The following is a 17,728-nucleotide window of genomic DNA, read 5'->3' as shown; positions in this document are numbered from 1 at the left end:
CAGTGTGGCACTACTTTCATTTTAAAACAACAGTTAAGGTACAAATTGGCTTAATTTTTAAAAATACTATTCAGGGATACCTTAAGTACTTCTTTCTCAGAAGAAAAAACAAAATAGGTCTCTCTAATTTAAATGCATCTTTTGAATAAAGAAATATATAAATAAATACAGCTGGAATATTCAAAGATGTAGATGGTTTCATAAATCCCCATGAGGACCAGCTAGTCAGATTGTTCAACCTGGTTATCTGGCAAAATTGTCACTTTTAATGATGAAAACCCAGTGTTTTATGCAATCAGAAAAGAGGAGCCATCTAATTTTAAATACTCAATGGTCATTTCTTACAATATATAACTTAAATTTATTCAATACATTAAATACATGTTACTTTTAAATAATTAATATAATTTAAATCAAAGATGTCACTGATCCTTAATGCAACTTTGACAAGTCTTGGAAGTAGTTCCACATTTCCCCAGCAGGTGGCAGATTTCTTGTCATACTTTCTCCTCTTACACAAGCCAGTGCTAGAGTTCATCATGTGCCAAAACTGTAGGGGAAGAAAGTATATTTAGCTCTTGAAATCTTAAATATCAAATTATCTTAAGCCTCACTGAGGCATGAATTAATACAAAGTGTAGGATCCCCGTTAGTTTAGTACCTACTCGCTTCACGAAGTGATGAGGACGCTCTTTGTACATTATGGTATCTACTGTGCTGTGCTAAGTCGCTCAGTCGTGTCCGACTCTTCGTGACCTTGTGGACTATAGCCCGCCAGGCTCCTCTCTCCATGGGGATTCTCCAGGAAAGAATACTGGAGAGTTGTCATGCCCTCCTCCAGGGGATCTTCCCAACCCAGGGATCAAACCCAGGTCAGGCGCATTGCAGGCTGATTCTTTACCAACTGAGCCGCCAGGGAAGCCCATGGGATCGATCACATGGGAGCATAACTACTTGCCCTTTTACCCACCTACAAGTGAGCTTCCATGAGTCTATCAGAACAAGGACAATACTTTATTCATCTTTGTTATCTCCACGACCTAGCACCCTGATGGTGAAAAACAGGTTTCTCACCAAGTACAAAGTATGCTGTCATTAATGTAATGGAACAACAAAGAGCAGAAGACATACATGGTCTTTGTCTAAGATGGGCGGGTAGAACATTCAAATGCAGTAGTAAATATAACTGTGGGAATCAAAGTCAATACCAGTGAAGACTTAAAGAGTTCAAAATGTTTTTTTCTCCTGCATCAATGCACTACACATACTAACTGATTTAAGAACACATGAGAATTCAAAATGATATTTTCCAGGCAGAAATTAACTAAAACACAATTTAAATGGATCCTGTTTCACAATTTCAGGTGGCAGACTTTCTCTCTCTCTTCACTAAATTCCACTGGAATTATGCAATCGATCAATCCTCTATTGTTGGACAGATTCTATATCATTATTAAAGACAATGTTGTGACAAACATATATATACACACACACATTTTTGTTTAAATGTAAGTTTCTGATGAATTGATGGATCAAATGGCATGTATTTGAATTTTTATGTATATTACAAAATTTCCTTAATTTATACAGCTACTGCATGTATGTATATACATGCTTACTTGTCAATACTCTTGCTAGTGCTGGGTATTGTTAATCCTTTAACTCTTTCCAATTTGATAAGAGAAACATTTCATCTCAATGTTTCATGAATTTATATTTTATCGTTAGGTAATTATGTGAGTTTTCTTCTTTCCTTTTTTTAGTTTTTTTTCTTCTCTCCCTCCTTCCTCTGTCTTATCTTTCTCTCCCTTTGAAAATAGTTATGCTACTTACATAATAATCTTTCTCCTGAATTGAAATGGCACCTTTATATTAGATTATTAACACTACTCAGGTGTATTTTAAATGCTGAACTTCTCCGACAACACACATTGATTTTGTTAAGGAAAACAGAGTCAGTATAAAACACAATTTCATGCTTATGTGAGGAAGTTTATGTATAATTTCGACCTCCCTAAAAAGTAAAGTTGAGGACAATAAGAAGTATATTCTGAACTACTGGAAATAATTATTATGAGGATTAATTAGTCTAACCTGTGAAAGTCTTTAACATACTGACTGGAACACAACAGAAGCTCAACACTAATTTTGAAAAACAGCAAAGAACAATAGAGACAGGTACCGACCAGGAAAGGGAATCATGAAGGAATCAAGAAGTTGGTATCAGCTTTAGAAGAATATCCAACACACATTTACTGGTGTTAAGGGTTTATGTAGGGTGATAAAATGCTAAGGTAATTTCATTTTTTTAAATCTAAGAAATGGAAACTAATTCAAACCACCTTCTGGTCTATGATGAAGGCTGGAACAAGGAACCAGCTTTCTGTGAGGAAGCCTATATACTATGCCTGTCACTAATGCAGGGGACAGAAGGGAATACTTTATTTGGCTGTGTAAGGCTTGTATTAAACTTCAGGGATTGGATTTTCATATTTAGGAAATTCAGTGTATCTTAAAGAGACTGTTTCTTTTACTTTTTTTTTTTTATCCTCTATCTTAGGTCAGGAGACTAATACTATACTGCTTATCTATGTGATGATATGATGCTATATCCATAGGGAAATAGATTCTCTATCCATGTTTTAAATTTGTGAACTTAAGTCCACATAAAAAGAAAATCTGTAATCATGTCACAGACTTTGGTAAATAAATTCTGATGTAATCATTTGATAACCATTAAGAAATGATGTAATCTATTCTATTGTAATCTATTCTAATTTCACTTAGTGCAACATGTGGTTCATACACAACTGCAGAACAACTCACCTGCACTTTTCTTCTTGTTTTCAAGGTGATCTAACAGTTGCCGTATCTCAGTATCATACTCCACCCATTCTGGGACAATCCTGGCAGCAGCTTTTAGTTTAGGTTCTTTTGTTTTGGGGTTATTGCACTGAAAATTTAAATATTAGAATTAGTTTAATACAGAAAGGATCAACTGAAATGACAAATCGCAGTTTATGTAAGCAGTGTTTAATGCAAACAATCAGAAGTTTAAACAAAAATTTGAAGACTTTCTGATGGTTCATAAAAAGTCTGTCAAACAATTCTATAAAATATTTGGACAAAGGATCCAATTATATGACCATTCTGTAAAAGAGCACAGCAGACTATATTAATAAATATTTTATTGCCCTTTCCTTGGACTAAAACCTGGTTTTACATACTTTTTTTTCCATACGTAAAACTAATTGTCAACCTTTAGAAATGTCTCGAGTTTCTCTGGCAAAAGCACTTGTCCTCTTTCCTATGCCTCTGTTTTGATTAGCAGTTGTGATATTAAAATCAGTTAACTGGAATTCATTTGGCAAAATACTGATAGTTGTGAAATTCAGAGTAGCCTATAAATCTCCATGCCTTAAGAATATTTAAGTAGTCTGTTTAAGAGGCACAGTGGAAAAACAATGGACAGGGATCCTCATTCCTCATGGTTCCAATTCTCACTAGCAGTTAGGCTTGGGATAGTCCCACTTAAACTAGTAGTGAGACCTGTAAACATCACCCGACTGTGTGTGTGCTTATGTGGGCACCAGTGGCAGAACCTGTCTTTTCATTTGCAAAGGAGGAAATTAGAACAAGGTTATAGAAACCCATCATTCCTCTAATACTTGATCAATTTTAATAAGCAACTGGTTCTACTATAAAGTTTCTTGGGAAATTAAGTTTAAAAGGCAAAAAGCAAAGGCAGAGTTTAAGGAGGGTCTGACTCTGGATGTATGTGAAGATACAGCTGACAGGACTAGTATTAGTGGGCTGGATGTGGACTGTGAGGAAAGAGAGGCATCAAATATGACCCCAGGGTCTTTGGCTTGAGCAACGTAAAGAGAAGTTACTGGAGGGGCATAAACTTCACAGCTACACAGCATCCAGTCTGCTCTTCACGAAGCACAGTAACAGAGCACGTGTCATGGAGCTGACTTCTACATGGCACTTTCTCATGGTAGCCCCAACCTGCTTCATCCTTCATGCCTTACGGGAAAGCTTATTTATGAGCCATAAGCCTGGTATCTTAATCCTTTCCTCACCAAATATTTCCAGTTCATTCCATTGTGGATTTTTTCCTACAGTAATGTATTTCTGAAGTAAGTGAGTAACAGGAACTTCTCTGTAGAAATTAACTTCACGGATAATGTCTTCTATAAACAAGATAACAAATTTTCTAATTGTGTCAGAAACAAAAAACAAAGTGCTATTTTTTCCTTAGCTTATGCTACAATCGTTGATTCTTTACCTGCTAAGCCATTGGGAAGCATAATCTCTATCGGTAGGGCTTCAGTAGGGCAATCGTGTTCCACAGGGGAGCTGGGGCCAGGTCTGGAGGGACTCGATTGCTGTAACTGGGGGCTGGGAGGGCGCTATTGCCATCTAGTGGGTAGAGACCAGGGATGCTGCTAAACATCCTATAACGCACGAGTCGGCCCTCACAACAGAGAACTGTGCTCCGAAGGTCAATAATGCTTTTTCCTCTCCATTAGGCCATTTCCTGAGTTTCCTTTTTAACCTTTCACTGAAGATGACCAAAAACAGCATGTTCTTTTTTATTTTAAATGTTTCTGTGGAAGAGATAATGTTATCCACCAAAATTTATGCTGCCCATCCATTTTCCCTACTGTAGACCTACTGTAGGAAGTAGCTGCCCATCCAGGAATGATGATCCTCAGCTCTCTTTATAACTGGATGTGGACACACAACCAACTGCCACCACGGGGCCAAGGCCTTTAGGGTCAGGATGCATCCTCCACCCTCCTTTCTCCTTACCCTCACACTACCCGACAGAAATACGATGGAAGCCACAAATGCAGTTTTACATTTTCTAACAGCCACATTAAAAAAATGAAAGAGGAACAGGTGGAATAAATTTTAACACTATATTTCCAAATGTTATCTAGTCAAAATGTAATCAATATAAAAATCAGTAATGAGGTATTTATTTTTACATTTTTATTGAGTCTTCAAAATCTGATGTGTTTTATACCTTAGAGCACACCTCAATTTAGACTGGCGACATTTTAAGTATTTTATGGCTGCCTGTGGGAAGTGGCTGCCATAGTGGATGGATCAGCTTCAGATGGACACAGATGATGACAGGACCCCGGAGGATGAAGAAGTCCCAGGATGGATGGAAATTGGTCCCTGAGTCATGATGTACAGGGAAGCCCCTCACTGACAGAACAACCACTTGGGCCTGAACCTGGGTGTATGTGAAACCACAGAAATTTGGGCATTTGTTAGAGTAGCTCATGTTAATCTAAATATTAAAAATCCCAAGAAGACTTATGTCAACTAACGTATGAGTCACATTCTTATTCAACACAACCTTAACATTGTAATGTCCTTGACTACTCTCTAGAAATTTCCCTTGCTTTTTTTCTGACCGATGACCACTTGTTTCTGCTACATTCTATCACCTATGATTGCAATCTAATTGTATTTTGGCATGCTACTTTCTCGGACTTTCCTCATAGCTCAGTCGGTAAAGAATCTGCCGGCAATGCAGGAGACCTGGGTTCAATTCCTGGGTTGGGAAGATCCCCTGCAGAAGGAAATGGCAATCTACTCCAGTATTCTTGCCTGGAAAATCCCATGGACAAAGGAGTCTGGTGGGCTACAGTCCATGGGGTCGCAAGAGTCAGACATGACTTAGCGACTAAACCACCAAACCACACTACTTTCTATACATATCTGGAAAAATATCCCTGTATTTTACTATCCAGTCTTATTTTGTTAAAAAACTATGAGGTCTAATATTTTGACAGTTTGTTCCTCAAAGAAGATCTTGTACACAATTATTCTAAACTTTTATCACCACATAAAAACAATATGGTCAGGAAATGATAATATCTTGTATTACTAGAGAAAATATACAGTATTGGAATATAATGTCTACATATGGACAAGAAATCAACTAGTTTAAAATATTTCATGTCTAGATTTAAACTGTGTAGCATAAACTGCTTACAGTGAAAATCTAAGAAAAAAATTTCTCAAAAATAATGAAGAAAAAGACGTATAAGATAATTTAAGTAGCTGGAATTATTCTGGCTGTCTTTATTTGGGGAAATTATTGGCATAAGAACTAAACTGATGATATGTTAAGATGATAACTCATCATCAGATGTTCAGTTTATGACATTTCAGCCAGTTGATGCCCTTTCTTTCAAAAGGGCTTGTGCAGAAAAGAATTAACACAGCAGGCCTGAGACTGCTATTCTGAGAGGCGTGTGTTTGCAAGGCTGGCCCTTGGCTGGCCTGGGGGAACCTGGGTTTCAGGTGTGTTCCCACCATTCCCTGATAAGAACAGCTCACTGTGCCTAAACTGTGCAAACTTGTGATTTATGCTGACCACCTGCCTTTCTTCTAGATGTGGGGAATTCTGGCATGAATTCTGAGGGGTTGCTTACGTGACCAGCCCCCAGTAAGAATTCTGGGCACTGGATTTCTGGTAAGCTTCCCTGACAGACCACATTTTACACGTGCTGCTGTACTTGGAGCTTAAGGAATGAGTTGTCACAGGTAACTTCACAGGCAGAGGACTTCCGGAGGCTTGGATCTGGTTTTCTCTGAACTTCACCCCATGTGCCTTTTCCTTCTGCTGATTTCACTTTGTATTCTCTCACTGTAATATTTCTATATCCATGAAATATTCTGAGTCCTAAGAGTCCTCTTATTGAATCATCAAACCTGGGGTGGTCTTGGGAGCCCCCGATACAGCCCTACACCTGCCATCATAGGTAAATAGTAAATTACAGACTGAGCCACAGGGTGCCTTGCCATTTGTAAAACAGAAAACATTTCTATTGGAACATTTTCTTATCTGCTTATACAAAGGAAAATGCAAACACTCACCAGATCAATTGTTTTGGCTCTTTGCTTGGATTCATCATCACACCAGGTTTCACACCACAACCATTCTTGGGGAAGAGACTTGATGGCAACTTGGTAAATCATATTATTGGGAAGATCCTATTAGAAAAAGAATGATTTCAACACAGAGGAATAGCAATTAGAGTCAGAGTGGAAGAAGTTGAAGATGTCATTTAGATTATAAATGGATTCTATAAAACATACCCAAATCTGAGATATGGTCATATTTTTAAGCTTTAAATACTTAATCTGACCCAATGTTCTCACGTCATGAATGAACCTGTGCACTGGAAGGAAGCGCGCACTTGCCCTGGACTTTGCTCCTGCATTGGGGTTGGAGAGGGGGGCCCAGAACCTGCCTTGCAATGCCATGTCTACCTCCAGCTGCCTTGAAACACCAGGATTAATCACTTACACTGTGTCTTACTGGTTATGTGGTCACCACCACACTCTCCAGATTCTGAGGTGACTTTTTAGTTTCCTATCAAGAAACTGCTCCATGAATATTTTCACACTTCTGCACACTCACAGCTTTCTAAGCAAAGTCTGCTGGCACCTGGGTAAAAGAATGTTTAAATGGCAAATGAACCTAGTAAGTTAAAGACAGATCTCTGGAGACATCAAGAGACCCTTTTCGCAGAGGTATCTGTTTACATGTCAAGGGCTGTTGAGCCTGTCCCTATGTGTCCCCAGAGAGTATCTGTTTGCATTCCGGAGCAAAGGGCATATTTCCTTTCTCTCCCAGAGGGCACCAGGGGTACTTGTGTTAGATGTTCCACCTAAGGTCCAAGACTCATAATTTTAGGGTTCTTCTCACAGCACTTCTATTAATCATAATACTGAAAGTCCTAGCCAATGAAACATGATAGGAAAAGGAAATATAAACTGGTATACAGATTGGAAAGAAAGCAATAAAATTGTCTTTGTTTGACGATGACAAGATTGTTTATGCAGAAAATCCTAAGAATCAATAACAAACTCCTGCAATGAATAAGCAATTACAAGGTTTCAGGATACAAGGTTAGTATACAGAAAGTCAAGTGCTATATATCTGCAATGAACAAGTGGAATTTAAACTTGAAAACATAACATCATTTACATTAGCACAATCCAGCCCCCCCGCCCCGCCGGCCCCCCACCAAACAAACCTAGGTAAAAATCTAAAAGAATGTTCCTCTACATAAGGAAAACTAAAATTCTGATGAAAGAAACTTAGGGACATCTAGATAAATGGAGAGGTATTTCATGTTCACAGATAGAAAGACTCAATATTGGTATGATGTCAGTTCTTCCCAACTCAATTTATAAATTCAACACAATCCTAATCAAAGTCCCAGAAAGTTATTTTGTGGATATCAACTGATTCTAAAGTTTACACAGAAGGCCCAGAATAGCCAACCCAGTGTTGAAGAAGAATAACAAACAGGATGATACTAGTGAATTTGAAAATCTTCATATAAATTCTCTGGTAATTAAAACATAGAGATTTGTAAAAGAATAGACAAACACAGCAATGGAACAGAATTGAGCCCAGAAATATGAGAATTCTTTGTACTTTCTACTCAATTTTTTCCCTCTAAATCTAACACTGCTCTAAAAAAGTCTTATCAATTTAAAAAAATAAAAGCTTGACTGTTCCTTCTTTGAACCCCCCTTTCCTGAAAATCCATTCTTTAAATCCTTAAATAACCTGGTCTATCATCTTATCTCAGCGACTTTCTCCCATTATATACTCCCAGTCTCTGACTACCTCTAGATTTTCAGCTTACTCCATCAAGTACTCAGATATCAATATCCTTTGATCCCCTTTGGGACCTGATTGCACCATTGTTTCACTGTCATTTATCCCTGATGTCTTCACTCTCCCTTCTTCAATTTCCAAGGTTCATCATTATGTTTAATCCCTTGAATAGATTCTCAACTGTCTTACCCTTCTCTCATTTAGTTGGACATGTTTGGCAAAATAGTCCTGGTTAAATCCAAACTCTGACCTGCCCCCATCCAACTAAACATGGCTGGCAAAACACACAGACACATACACTACACTCTTTTACATTCTCATCAGCAGTGTGTGATGGTTCCAATTTCTCCATATCCTTGCCAATGCTTTTATGGACCATCTTTTTATTATAGCCATTCCAGTGAGTATGACGTGGTATCTTGTAGTTTTAATGTAGTACCTAGTGACCAATGATGCTGAGCATCTTTCATGTATTTACTGGCCACTTGTGCACCTTCTGTGGAAAAATATCTATTTAAATCCTTTGAGTATTTAAAAAATTGGTTGTCTTTTTGTTATTAAATTACGAATCCTTTATATGTTCTGGATACTAGTTCCTTATCAGACATATGATTTTCCAGTATTTTCTCCCATTCTGTGGGTTGTCTTTTTCACTTTGTGCTCTTTCATGAACAAAGTTTTTAATTTTGATGCAGTCCTATCTGTTTTTTCTCTAGTTGCTTATATTTCTTGTTTCATATCTAAGAAACCATTGCCTAATCCAAAGTTACAAAGGTTTACATCAATACTTTGTAAGAGTTTTACACTTAATCCTCTCACATTCAGGCATTTGATCCATACTGAATTAAGTTTTTGTATATGGTGTTAGGAAGGGGTCCAATTCATTCTTTGCAGGTAGACATCTTATTGTTATAGCATCTTTGTTGAAAAAAACTATTGTTTCTCCATTAAATTATGCTGGCATGCTTGTCAAAAATCTGGTGAGCATAGATGCATGGACTCTCAATTTATTTCTGGACTCTCAATTCTATATCATTGATTTATATGTCTAACCTTATGTCAGTCCACTCTCTGTACATATTTAAAGGGTACAATTTGATAAGTTTCACATATTAAATATTCCTGTGATACTATGACCACAATCAAGCTCACTGAATATATCCATAACCCTCAAGTTTTGTTGTGCCTTTTTGCAATCCTTCTGGGCTGTCCTTTCTACACACACCTAAGCTAGTTCCTGGGCAAACATGAACTGCTTTTTGTCCATGTGGATTGGTTTACATTTTCTAGAATTTTATATAAACAGAATCACACAATACGTATATTTTTGGCCTGGCTTGTTTAATTAGATCAGCATAATTTTTAGATTCATTGAAGTTGTTATGTGTATGATGAATAAAATTCCACCCTTTTTACTGTTCAGTAAATATACCTTTTTACTATTGAGTAAAATCTTTTTAATTCAATTTCATTTTGATAGACATCTGGGTTTGTGGCAGGAAGCTTCTGACATGGCTCCCAGTGATCCTTGCCTCCCAGTACTCAATTCTCTTGTGCAAGTATTCCTCCTAGAGTGTGGCTGGACCCACTGACTTCCTTCTAACAACAGAACATGCAAATGTAATGGGATGTCAGTTTTCTGAAGAGTGTGTGGAGAACTGATACTATTTCTTTCTTTAATATTGGGTAGAATTTCATGTATGGTAGAAATTAGAAGGTATGGTAGAAATTAGAAGCTACCTAGGCCTGGAAAGTTGTGCTAAATTCAATTTCTCCAATAAATACGGTGTTCTTCAGGTTATCTATTTCTTTCTGAGTGCATTTTGATAGTTTGTGTCTTCTATGTAACTTGTCCATTTCATCGAAGTTGTTTATTACCATAAAGTTGTTCATAATAGTTTCTCATTATTCTTTCAGTATCTATAGATATTGTGCTATCATGTCTCTCATTTCTATATTATATTAGTAATTTATGTTTTTTATCTTTTTCCTGATCAGTCTCCCTAGCGGTTTGAGCTTTGCTAATTTTATCAAAAAACCAGCTTTTGTTCATAAGAAAACCTACTGAAACACATCATTTTTTCCATTTTTTCATTTCATTGATTTCTGCTTTCATTGATTCCACTCCACTCATTAATTATTCCCTCCTTTCTATTTACTCTGGTTTAAAATTTGCTTTTTTTTTTTCTAGTTTCTAGGTAGAAGCTGAGGTTATTTGAGACCCTTTTTCTTTTCAATATAGTACTTAGTGCTACTGCTTTTCTAAGGACTATTTTAACTACTTCAGATGATGTAACTTATCATTTACTTTGTATACAGAAGAGAAGTAGCCTAAGGCTAAAAATATATAAATTCATATGAAATGGTGAATGGCTTGGTTGATTGGTCAAGAGCCCAGAAAGGCAAGGACATGGGTCCAAGGGGGCAAAGTAGAAGTGACCCTGCTTATCCCTCCCAGTGAGCTTCCTTGGGGAAGCTGTGCTTATTATCCTCATAACTCTGGGAGGCTCTGGGTCATATCACTATCACTAGGTTCAGGGAATCTAGGTGAAGGAACAAAGATCCAGGCCCCCTGAGCAAACTGTGACAATCAAGAAAGGCCATCTCAGCTTTAGAGCCCCCTGTAGGGGTTGTCTGAGACCTTTGTTGAATTTGTAGAATTTGCCCAATTCTGCTTCCTTTCCTTCCCTAATAGCTATTGGTCCTGAAAGCACGTTCTAATAAACTTCCTGCAAGTTAATTTAGAGGCAGTTTGTTTCCTGGATAACCTAACCTGTAACAGGCAGCTGAACAGTATTTGCTGATGTAGGGAATAGTGGAAGAGAAATGTAGCTCAAAATTTGATTTTTAATTTCAGAAATGTTCTGGGCATTACTGTGTCTATTTCAATAGATTTAACATACAAGTTAGGCATTCAGAGGAGAGAGAAGAGACAAAGATTTGGGATTTCTTGATAAAAAAAGCTGTGAATTAAAGCCCTGAGTGTTTGTAGGAATGCTAATAGAGTGGGCACAGAAAGAGAAGTGAGCCACGAGCAGAAATTTAGAGGACAGCAACATTTAAATAAGAGGTGGAAAAAGAGTAGCTTTAAAATAAATTGCAGTGGGAAAGTCATGGATATCAGAGAAGCAGCAGGAAGATTTGGTATTGTGAAAGCTAAGGGAGTTTCAAGAAGAAGGTGAAGTTGAAAACATTTGTGTTTCAAAGAAGGTAAACAGGCAAAAAGTGTTCACTGGATAAGAAGCTATTACTCTGACTTTAGAGAGAAGCATTTACTGGACTGGCAGGAACAGGAGTCAAATATATCAGAGAAAGGACAACTATTCCCCAAATATAGTGATGCTGTTCTGGAAGAGTCCTTCAGATGCTTGCTGGTTTGTCTGAAAAACTGGTCTTTTCTTCAGTATCCACAGGCAGATAGGGTTCCTTATGATTAACCCACCGGGGAAATGACTGAATTATAAAAATGTGGTATTCATAATCTAAATCTGGAATATCACTGGGGTTTACTGCAGACTCAACATCATTTTTTTTTTTTAACTAATTGGCAATACTGCAGACACTACCTTACATTTGTACATACATATGGCGAGTTCTCTCAACTTTCAAGAATGATTTTTTTTTTTTTTAAAATCGGTCCTTCACCACTGTGGTCTTGAATCAATCATTAGTATTTTGAACTATAATATTACATTTGCTTGACTTTTAAACAAAGGGCCTCAAGTTTCTGTGTTATCTAGACCCTCTGTTACCTCTCTTCCCTTATATCAGACTATTTTCTCCCCATCTGTACTATTTCTCAAACATGTAAAGCCCACTCTCACCTTGGGACCTTTGTATTCGATAGTCTTTCTGTTTGGAATTCTCACCAGTATCTGCACAGTCAGCTCTTAAGCCTCCACTGGAATGTCACTTTCATATACGTCTACGGCCACTCAATTTACAACAGCAAACCCTAACCCCTGTTCACCATTCTGAACTCTATCATGTTTTCCTCTTTTACTTTGTCTCTGAAGTACTCCTTATCTTTAAATACTGCTCACTGATTTATTTGGTCATTTTACCACTAGAATGAAAGCACCATGTGCTAAGGATCTCTGCTCTGTTTTCTGATGTCCCAGCACTTAGGAAAGTATCTGACACATTGTAAGTATTTAACAGATACTTGCTGAATGAATGAACAAATATGTATGGTTCTAATAAGAACTTATATTTGTTATTCATTGGAAAGAAGGAATAGCAGGAACTAAGGCCTACAGGGTCTTTTTGTCATTGTTGTTTAGTCGCCAAGTCGTGTCTGACTCTCTTGTGACCCCATGGACTGTAGCCCGCCAGGCTCCTCTGTCCATGGGATTTCCCAGGCAAGAATACTGGAGTGTGTTGCCATTTCCTTCTGAGGAAATTAAGGGTACCGTAGTGAGGAAATAAAAGGACATGGGAAAAAGTATTTGTGAGGAAAAACAAAACATAAGGCAGTATCCAGGGAGGGCACAGGATGAAGGGAATTTCTCTGAAAGATCAGACAGACAGAGAGAAAGGAAGAGAAAGGGGCAGAGTGAGGGAGGGAGACAGACACCTTTAAATGGCGATGGAGGCAAGTGAGAAACAGACAGGGTAACACAGTGAGGACACACAGCGGAAAGAGGTTTAAGGATGGAAAAGTCAAGATCAAATATTTCAGTTCTGACAACGCTGGGCTTAAAGTGAAAAAATATGTACAAAACTGTATAAAGGGAAGAAAGGTTGAAAATACAAGATTTTGATGTTTCTAAATAGCAGGGGGTTACAGCAGTCTACGAGTACTGAAAATTATTCCATAAATATTTCACTTACCTGATCTAGGTTTGAAAGACTGTTTGGATCTTGACTGAGCGTTTGGTACTGGCCCCGGAGCCTGTCGCCTGCCGCAATTCTCCTGAACTTCTTGAGATCCACCACGTATAAGGCGCTGCAAGAAATGTATACTCCTTGACAGCCAGTATTTTTCATGTCTATTTACTTTCCTCTAGTGACTATCTACAGTGATGGTATCAACTTTAGATATCCTTGGGTCTAACACAATGAATCTTTTATAATTTGTTCCCCATGTCTAATACTCCAAGGAATTTGAGGTTTGATTTGATGCTGTTAAGACCCACATCCTCTCAGGGTCACCGCCAAGTTTTCTAAGATCTCCTGAAACTCATGGCCCTACAAAACAATAATAGCTTTTTTTTCGAATTAAAAAAAATTTATTTGGCTGCGCCAGGTCTCAGATGCGGCATGTGGGATCTAGTTCCCATAACAAAGATTGAACCTAGGCCCCCTGCATTGGGAGTGTGGAGTCTGAACCACTGGACTACCAGGGAAGTCCCCATAATATCAGCTTTGAAGACAGTATCTTCATTCTGTTACGTGATAGACAAAGTTTAACTCTTCTGCAGTAGTTAGGAACAGACAGTAGAGTCAGGTTACTTGGGTTTAACTCCTGGCTCAGCTTTGGCCTAGCAGCGTAAGCATGGGCAAGGGACAAAAATGCTGTATGTCTCAGTTTTCACATCTATAAAATAGGGATGATAACAGAATCAAAAGGCTGTCATAGAGATTTTATGAGTTAACAGATGTTAAATCTTATAAGAGTGACTGGCATGTAATAAGCACTATATAATTGGTTGCTGTTATTTTATAATTTCAAAGAAAACTGAGCCTTGTGATTCAAAAAGTTATTCACTCAAAGATAAGAGTATGAATTTTCTTACCTGATATGGTATTTCCTTTTTAGAAGATGTGATGCCCAGTATCCTGTTTTCCAGAAGCGATATCCATCCATTTCTGTGCGGCTATCACAGAAGGGAGTATACCCGTAAGGAGCTCCATTCAAGTCAAAATCTCGAAGTTCTTTCAGGTCATGTCTCACAATCTAAATAACAGAACAGTTTCTCTGATGAAGACTATAAAATAATAGCAGCCCTTTTAATGTGACTCTCAAGTCATCATTATCTTGTTGTAGAAAAGACGGAGAACTGAGTTTTCCCCACAGTTCTTTAATCCAGCACATGTTTACCAAGTTTCTATTTTTCCCCCTTGTCCTCACAGGTTAAAAGAAACTTAAAATTTACATACCTAGTCTGTATGTTAGTGGTTTTACTCATTAATAAGAACAGTTTGTTACATCATTTTTAATCAAGATATTTTTAAACTGAAGTACAGTTGATACATTATAGTATATAAGTCACAGGTATACGATAGTGACTCACAATTATTAAAGGTTACATTTCATTTATAGTTATTATAGAATATTGGCTATATCCCTCATGTTTTTGTACAATATATTCTTGTAGCTTTTTTATACCTAATAGCTTGTACCTCTTAATCTCCTACCCATATATTTGCCTTTCCTTCCTTCCCTCTCACCACTGGTAACCACTAGTTTGTTCTCTACGAGTCTGCTTTTTGTTTTATTCACTAGTTTGTTGCACTTTTTAGATGCCACGTATAAGTGATATAACATATCTGTGTTTCTCTGTCTGAATTATTTCACTGAGCATAATGCCCTCCAAATCAATCCATGTTGCTGCAAATGGCAACATTCCACTATTTTATGGCTGAGTAGTAATATGTATCACATTCTGTATTCATTCATCTGTTGATGGACACTTAGATTGCTTTCATATCTTGGCAATTTTAGATAATGCTGCTATGAACATTGGGGTATATATGTCATTTTGAATTAGTGTTTTTGTTTCTTTCAGTTATACACCCAGGACTGGGATTGCTGGGTCACATGGTTGTCCTAGAAAAAGTTTTTTTTAGGAACCTCCATACTATTTTCCACAGTGGCTGTACCAGTTTACATTCCCACCAATAGTGTAGGAGGGTTCCCTTTTCTCCACATCCTCACCAATATTTGTTATTTGTGCTCTTTTTGATGATAGCCATTCTGACATGTGTGAGGTGATATCTCATTGTGGTTTGATTTATAATCAAGGTATTCTCAACAAAACATATTTCGGTAAGCCATTAAATATATGAGTGCACAGCTGTTAATTTCTCAAGGTATAGATTAATAATTCAAAACAATTTTTATGGTGTATCTCTATTACTGTAAATACATTGGCAAGTGTTAATTTTAATCATAAAGAAAAATCTTCTGATTATTCTCAATGGCTTCAATGAAGTAATATTAGCCTGTTTGATTTTTTAATAGATTCTAGCCTGCTAGAAAAATATTACTGCATATATAATGGGAAAAAGAAATCAATTTTATGTTAGTATGTTTGAAAATACTTCATTAAAAACTAAGAAAGTAGGCAAAAGTGTAATTATAATTATTCACATTTATCAATTTGGAAAACAATACAAAGATAACAGAATTTAGAATACATAGATATAATATAGAAGTACATTATAAAATAGGATTAGAAAATATACTTTAGTACTAACTAATATACTAACTTGTGCATTTAACTTATATAACACTTATATTTACATATTATTGTTTTTAGAAATTCTGTGTATTTTTAAAGGCTTTAACAGAAATTCTGTGTATTTTAAAAGTACTTATTATTATTATTATTATTTTTTACCATTAATGATTACAAAGGCAGGTAAGGAGGGAAGGGTAAAAATCATAACAATTTCTGTTGAAAGCTGAGGACCATAATTTTTTTGGCCAAGTTAGGCTTTTTTAAAGTGGCAGAATAATGGGATTTGGTTATTGCTAACTGCCAAAAAATGTTGCTGAAGGAGGAAAAAGAGAGATGAGTGTGTGTAATTGCTAATGTTTCCAGCAAGAAGAAACAGTTCACTTTAAACAAATTTCAGTTCATATCCACAGGAATTCATATAGGTACTTTTACTGTGATGATTTATATAAGTATTTGTTTTATTTTTAACTACCAAAAAAAAAAAAACTACCTCAGAGGAAAAACTGCCATGTCTTAAGGAATAACTGGTACTTCTGGCAAAACTTTTGATTTCCCCCTGGAATGCAGACTATCTTCAGAAAAGATACTTTGCTTATATATTAAAATTTTGTCTTATGTTTACATAGCATGGCAACAAAGATAGCAATAAACAGCAGCAACATAAAGTGTGTCCTATACTTAGAAGTATAAGAAAGTTAAAGTACTCTTAAAAACAACAGTTAATCTTACTACCTGGTCAGCATCAACAAAAATGATTTTGTCCACTGCAAGAGGAAAAAGGACATCAAGGAAAAGAATCTTATAACCCCAAATAATCCGCTGTTTTTCTGTCTGTTGATGAAGCCACCGGGGCCACCTATACTGGACTAGTTCATATTGGAATCCATACTCCTTAGCCATGTGCGGGATCACTTCCTAAAACACACACACAAATCAAAGAATATGTTTAAGGAACAGAAGGTAGTATTTGTTTCAGAGAAAAAAATGTTAACATTTTAAAAGTTAGAGTTTACTACAAATCGTTACAAATGAACTGGTAAAATGTCTTAAATGGTTGTCTTCTACAACTTATACCTATTAATAAGAAATATGATGATGCTGACAAATATAAAAAGATAAGTATACATGAAAAGTGAAAAAAAGTTTTAGTCACTCAGTTCTGTCTGACTCTTTGAAACCCCATGGATGTGTAGCCCACCAGGCTTCTTTGTCTATGGGATTCTCCAGGCAAGAATACTGGAGAGGGTAGCTATTCCCTTCTCCAGGGGATCTTTCTGATCCAGGGATTGAACCTGGGTCTCCTGAGTTCCAGTAAAAAAATCTATCTGAGCCAGTAGGGAAGCCCTTTAAAGACATTAAAAAAATAGGTACACTATATTAATTAGCAGGCTTATTAATTAACTAACTGTTCCTCTAGTATTACTACTAATGTTTGACCTGAAAAACTTAATGATAGAAAAGAAAGCCTCTGGATCTTGGAACACCTATGAATCAAACACTTCATGCACATGTCCACATGCTGGTTCATCAGAGACACCGAAGATGTGAAAGGTGTAAAAAAAAAAACAACACACAAAATGAGTTGTAAACTGATAAATTATATTCTTGATATAAGTATCTGAGATTTATGACTATTTACTTCAAGGATTAAAAACAC

The 17,728-nt window shown here is 36.7% G+C and overlaps 1 protein-coding gene across 1 annotated transcript in view; it reads right to left on the bottom strand.

Moving 5' to 3' along the window:
• Positions 1–337: 337 nt before the first annotated feature.
• Positions 338–17,728, bottom strand: part of UGGT2 (UDP-glucose glycoprotein glucosyltransferase 2) — a 137,910-nt gene continuing 120,519 nt past the window's right edge. Inside the window, exons 34-39 of the mRNA XM_070471499.1 lie at positions 16,804–16,986; positions 14,404–14,564; positions 13,499–13,613; positions 6,907–7,023; positions 2,827–2,953; positions 338–550 (exon numbers count right to left, since the gene is read on the bottom strand). Of these exons, the coding sequence (XP_070327600.1) occupies positions 528–550; positions 2,827–2,953; positions 6,907–7,023; positions 13,499–13,613; positions 14,404–14,564; positions 16,804–16,986 (726 nt within the window). The 3' untranslated portion in view covers positions 338–527. The remainder of the gene's footprint in view (positions 551–2,826; positions 2,954–6,906; positions 7,024–13,498; positions 13,614–14,403; positions 14,565–16,803; positions 16,987–17,728) is intronic.

The sequence above is a fragment of the Odocoileus virginianus genome, chromosome 8, assembly GCF_023699985.2.
Source record: "Odocoileus virginianus isolate 20LAN1187 ecotype Illinois chromosome 8, Ovbor_1.2, whole genome shotgun sequence".
Lineage (NCBI taxonomy): Eukaryota > Metazoa > Chordata > Mammalia > Artiodactyla > Cervidae > Odocoileus > Odocoileus virginianus.
The sequence above is the reverse complement of the archived record's forward strand: the minus strand, read 5'-3'. Positions and strand labels throughout refer to the sequence as shown.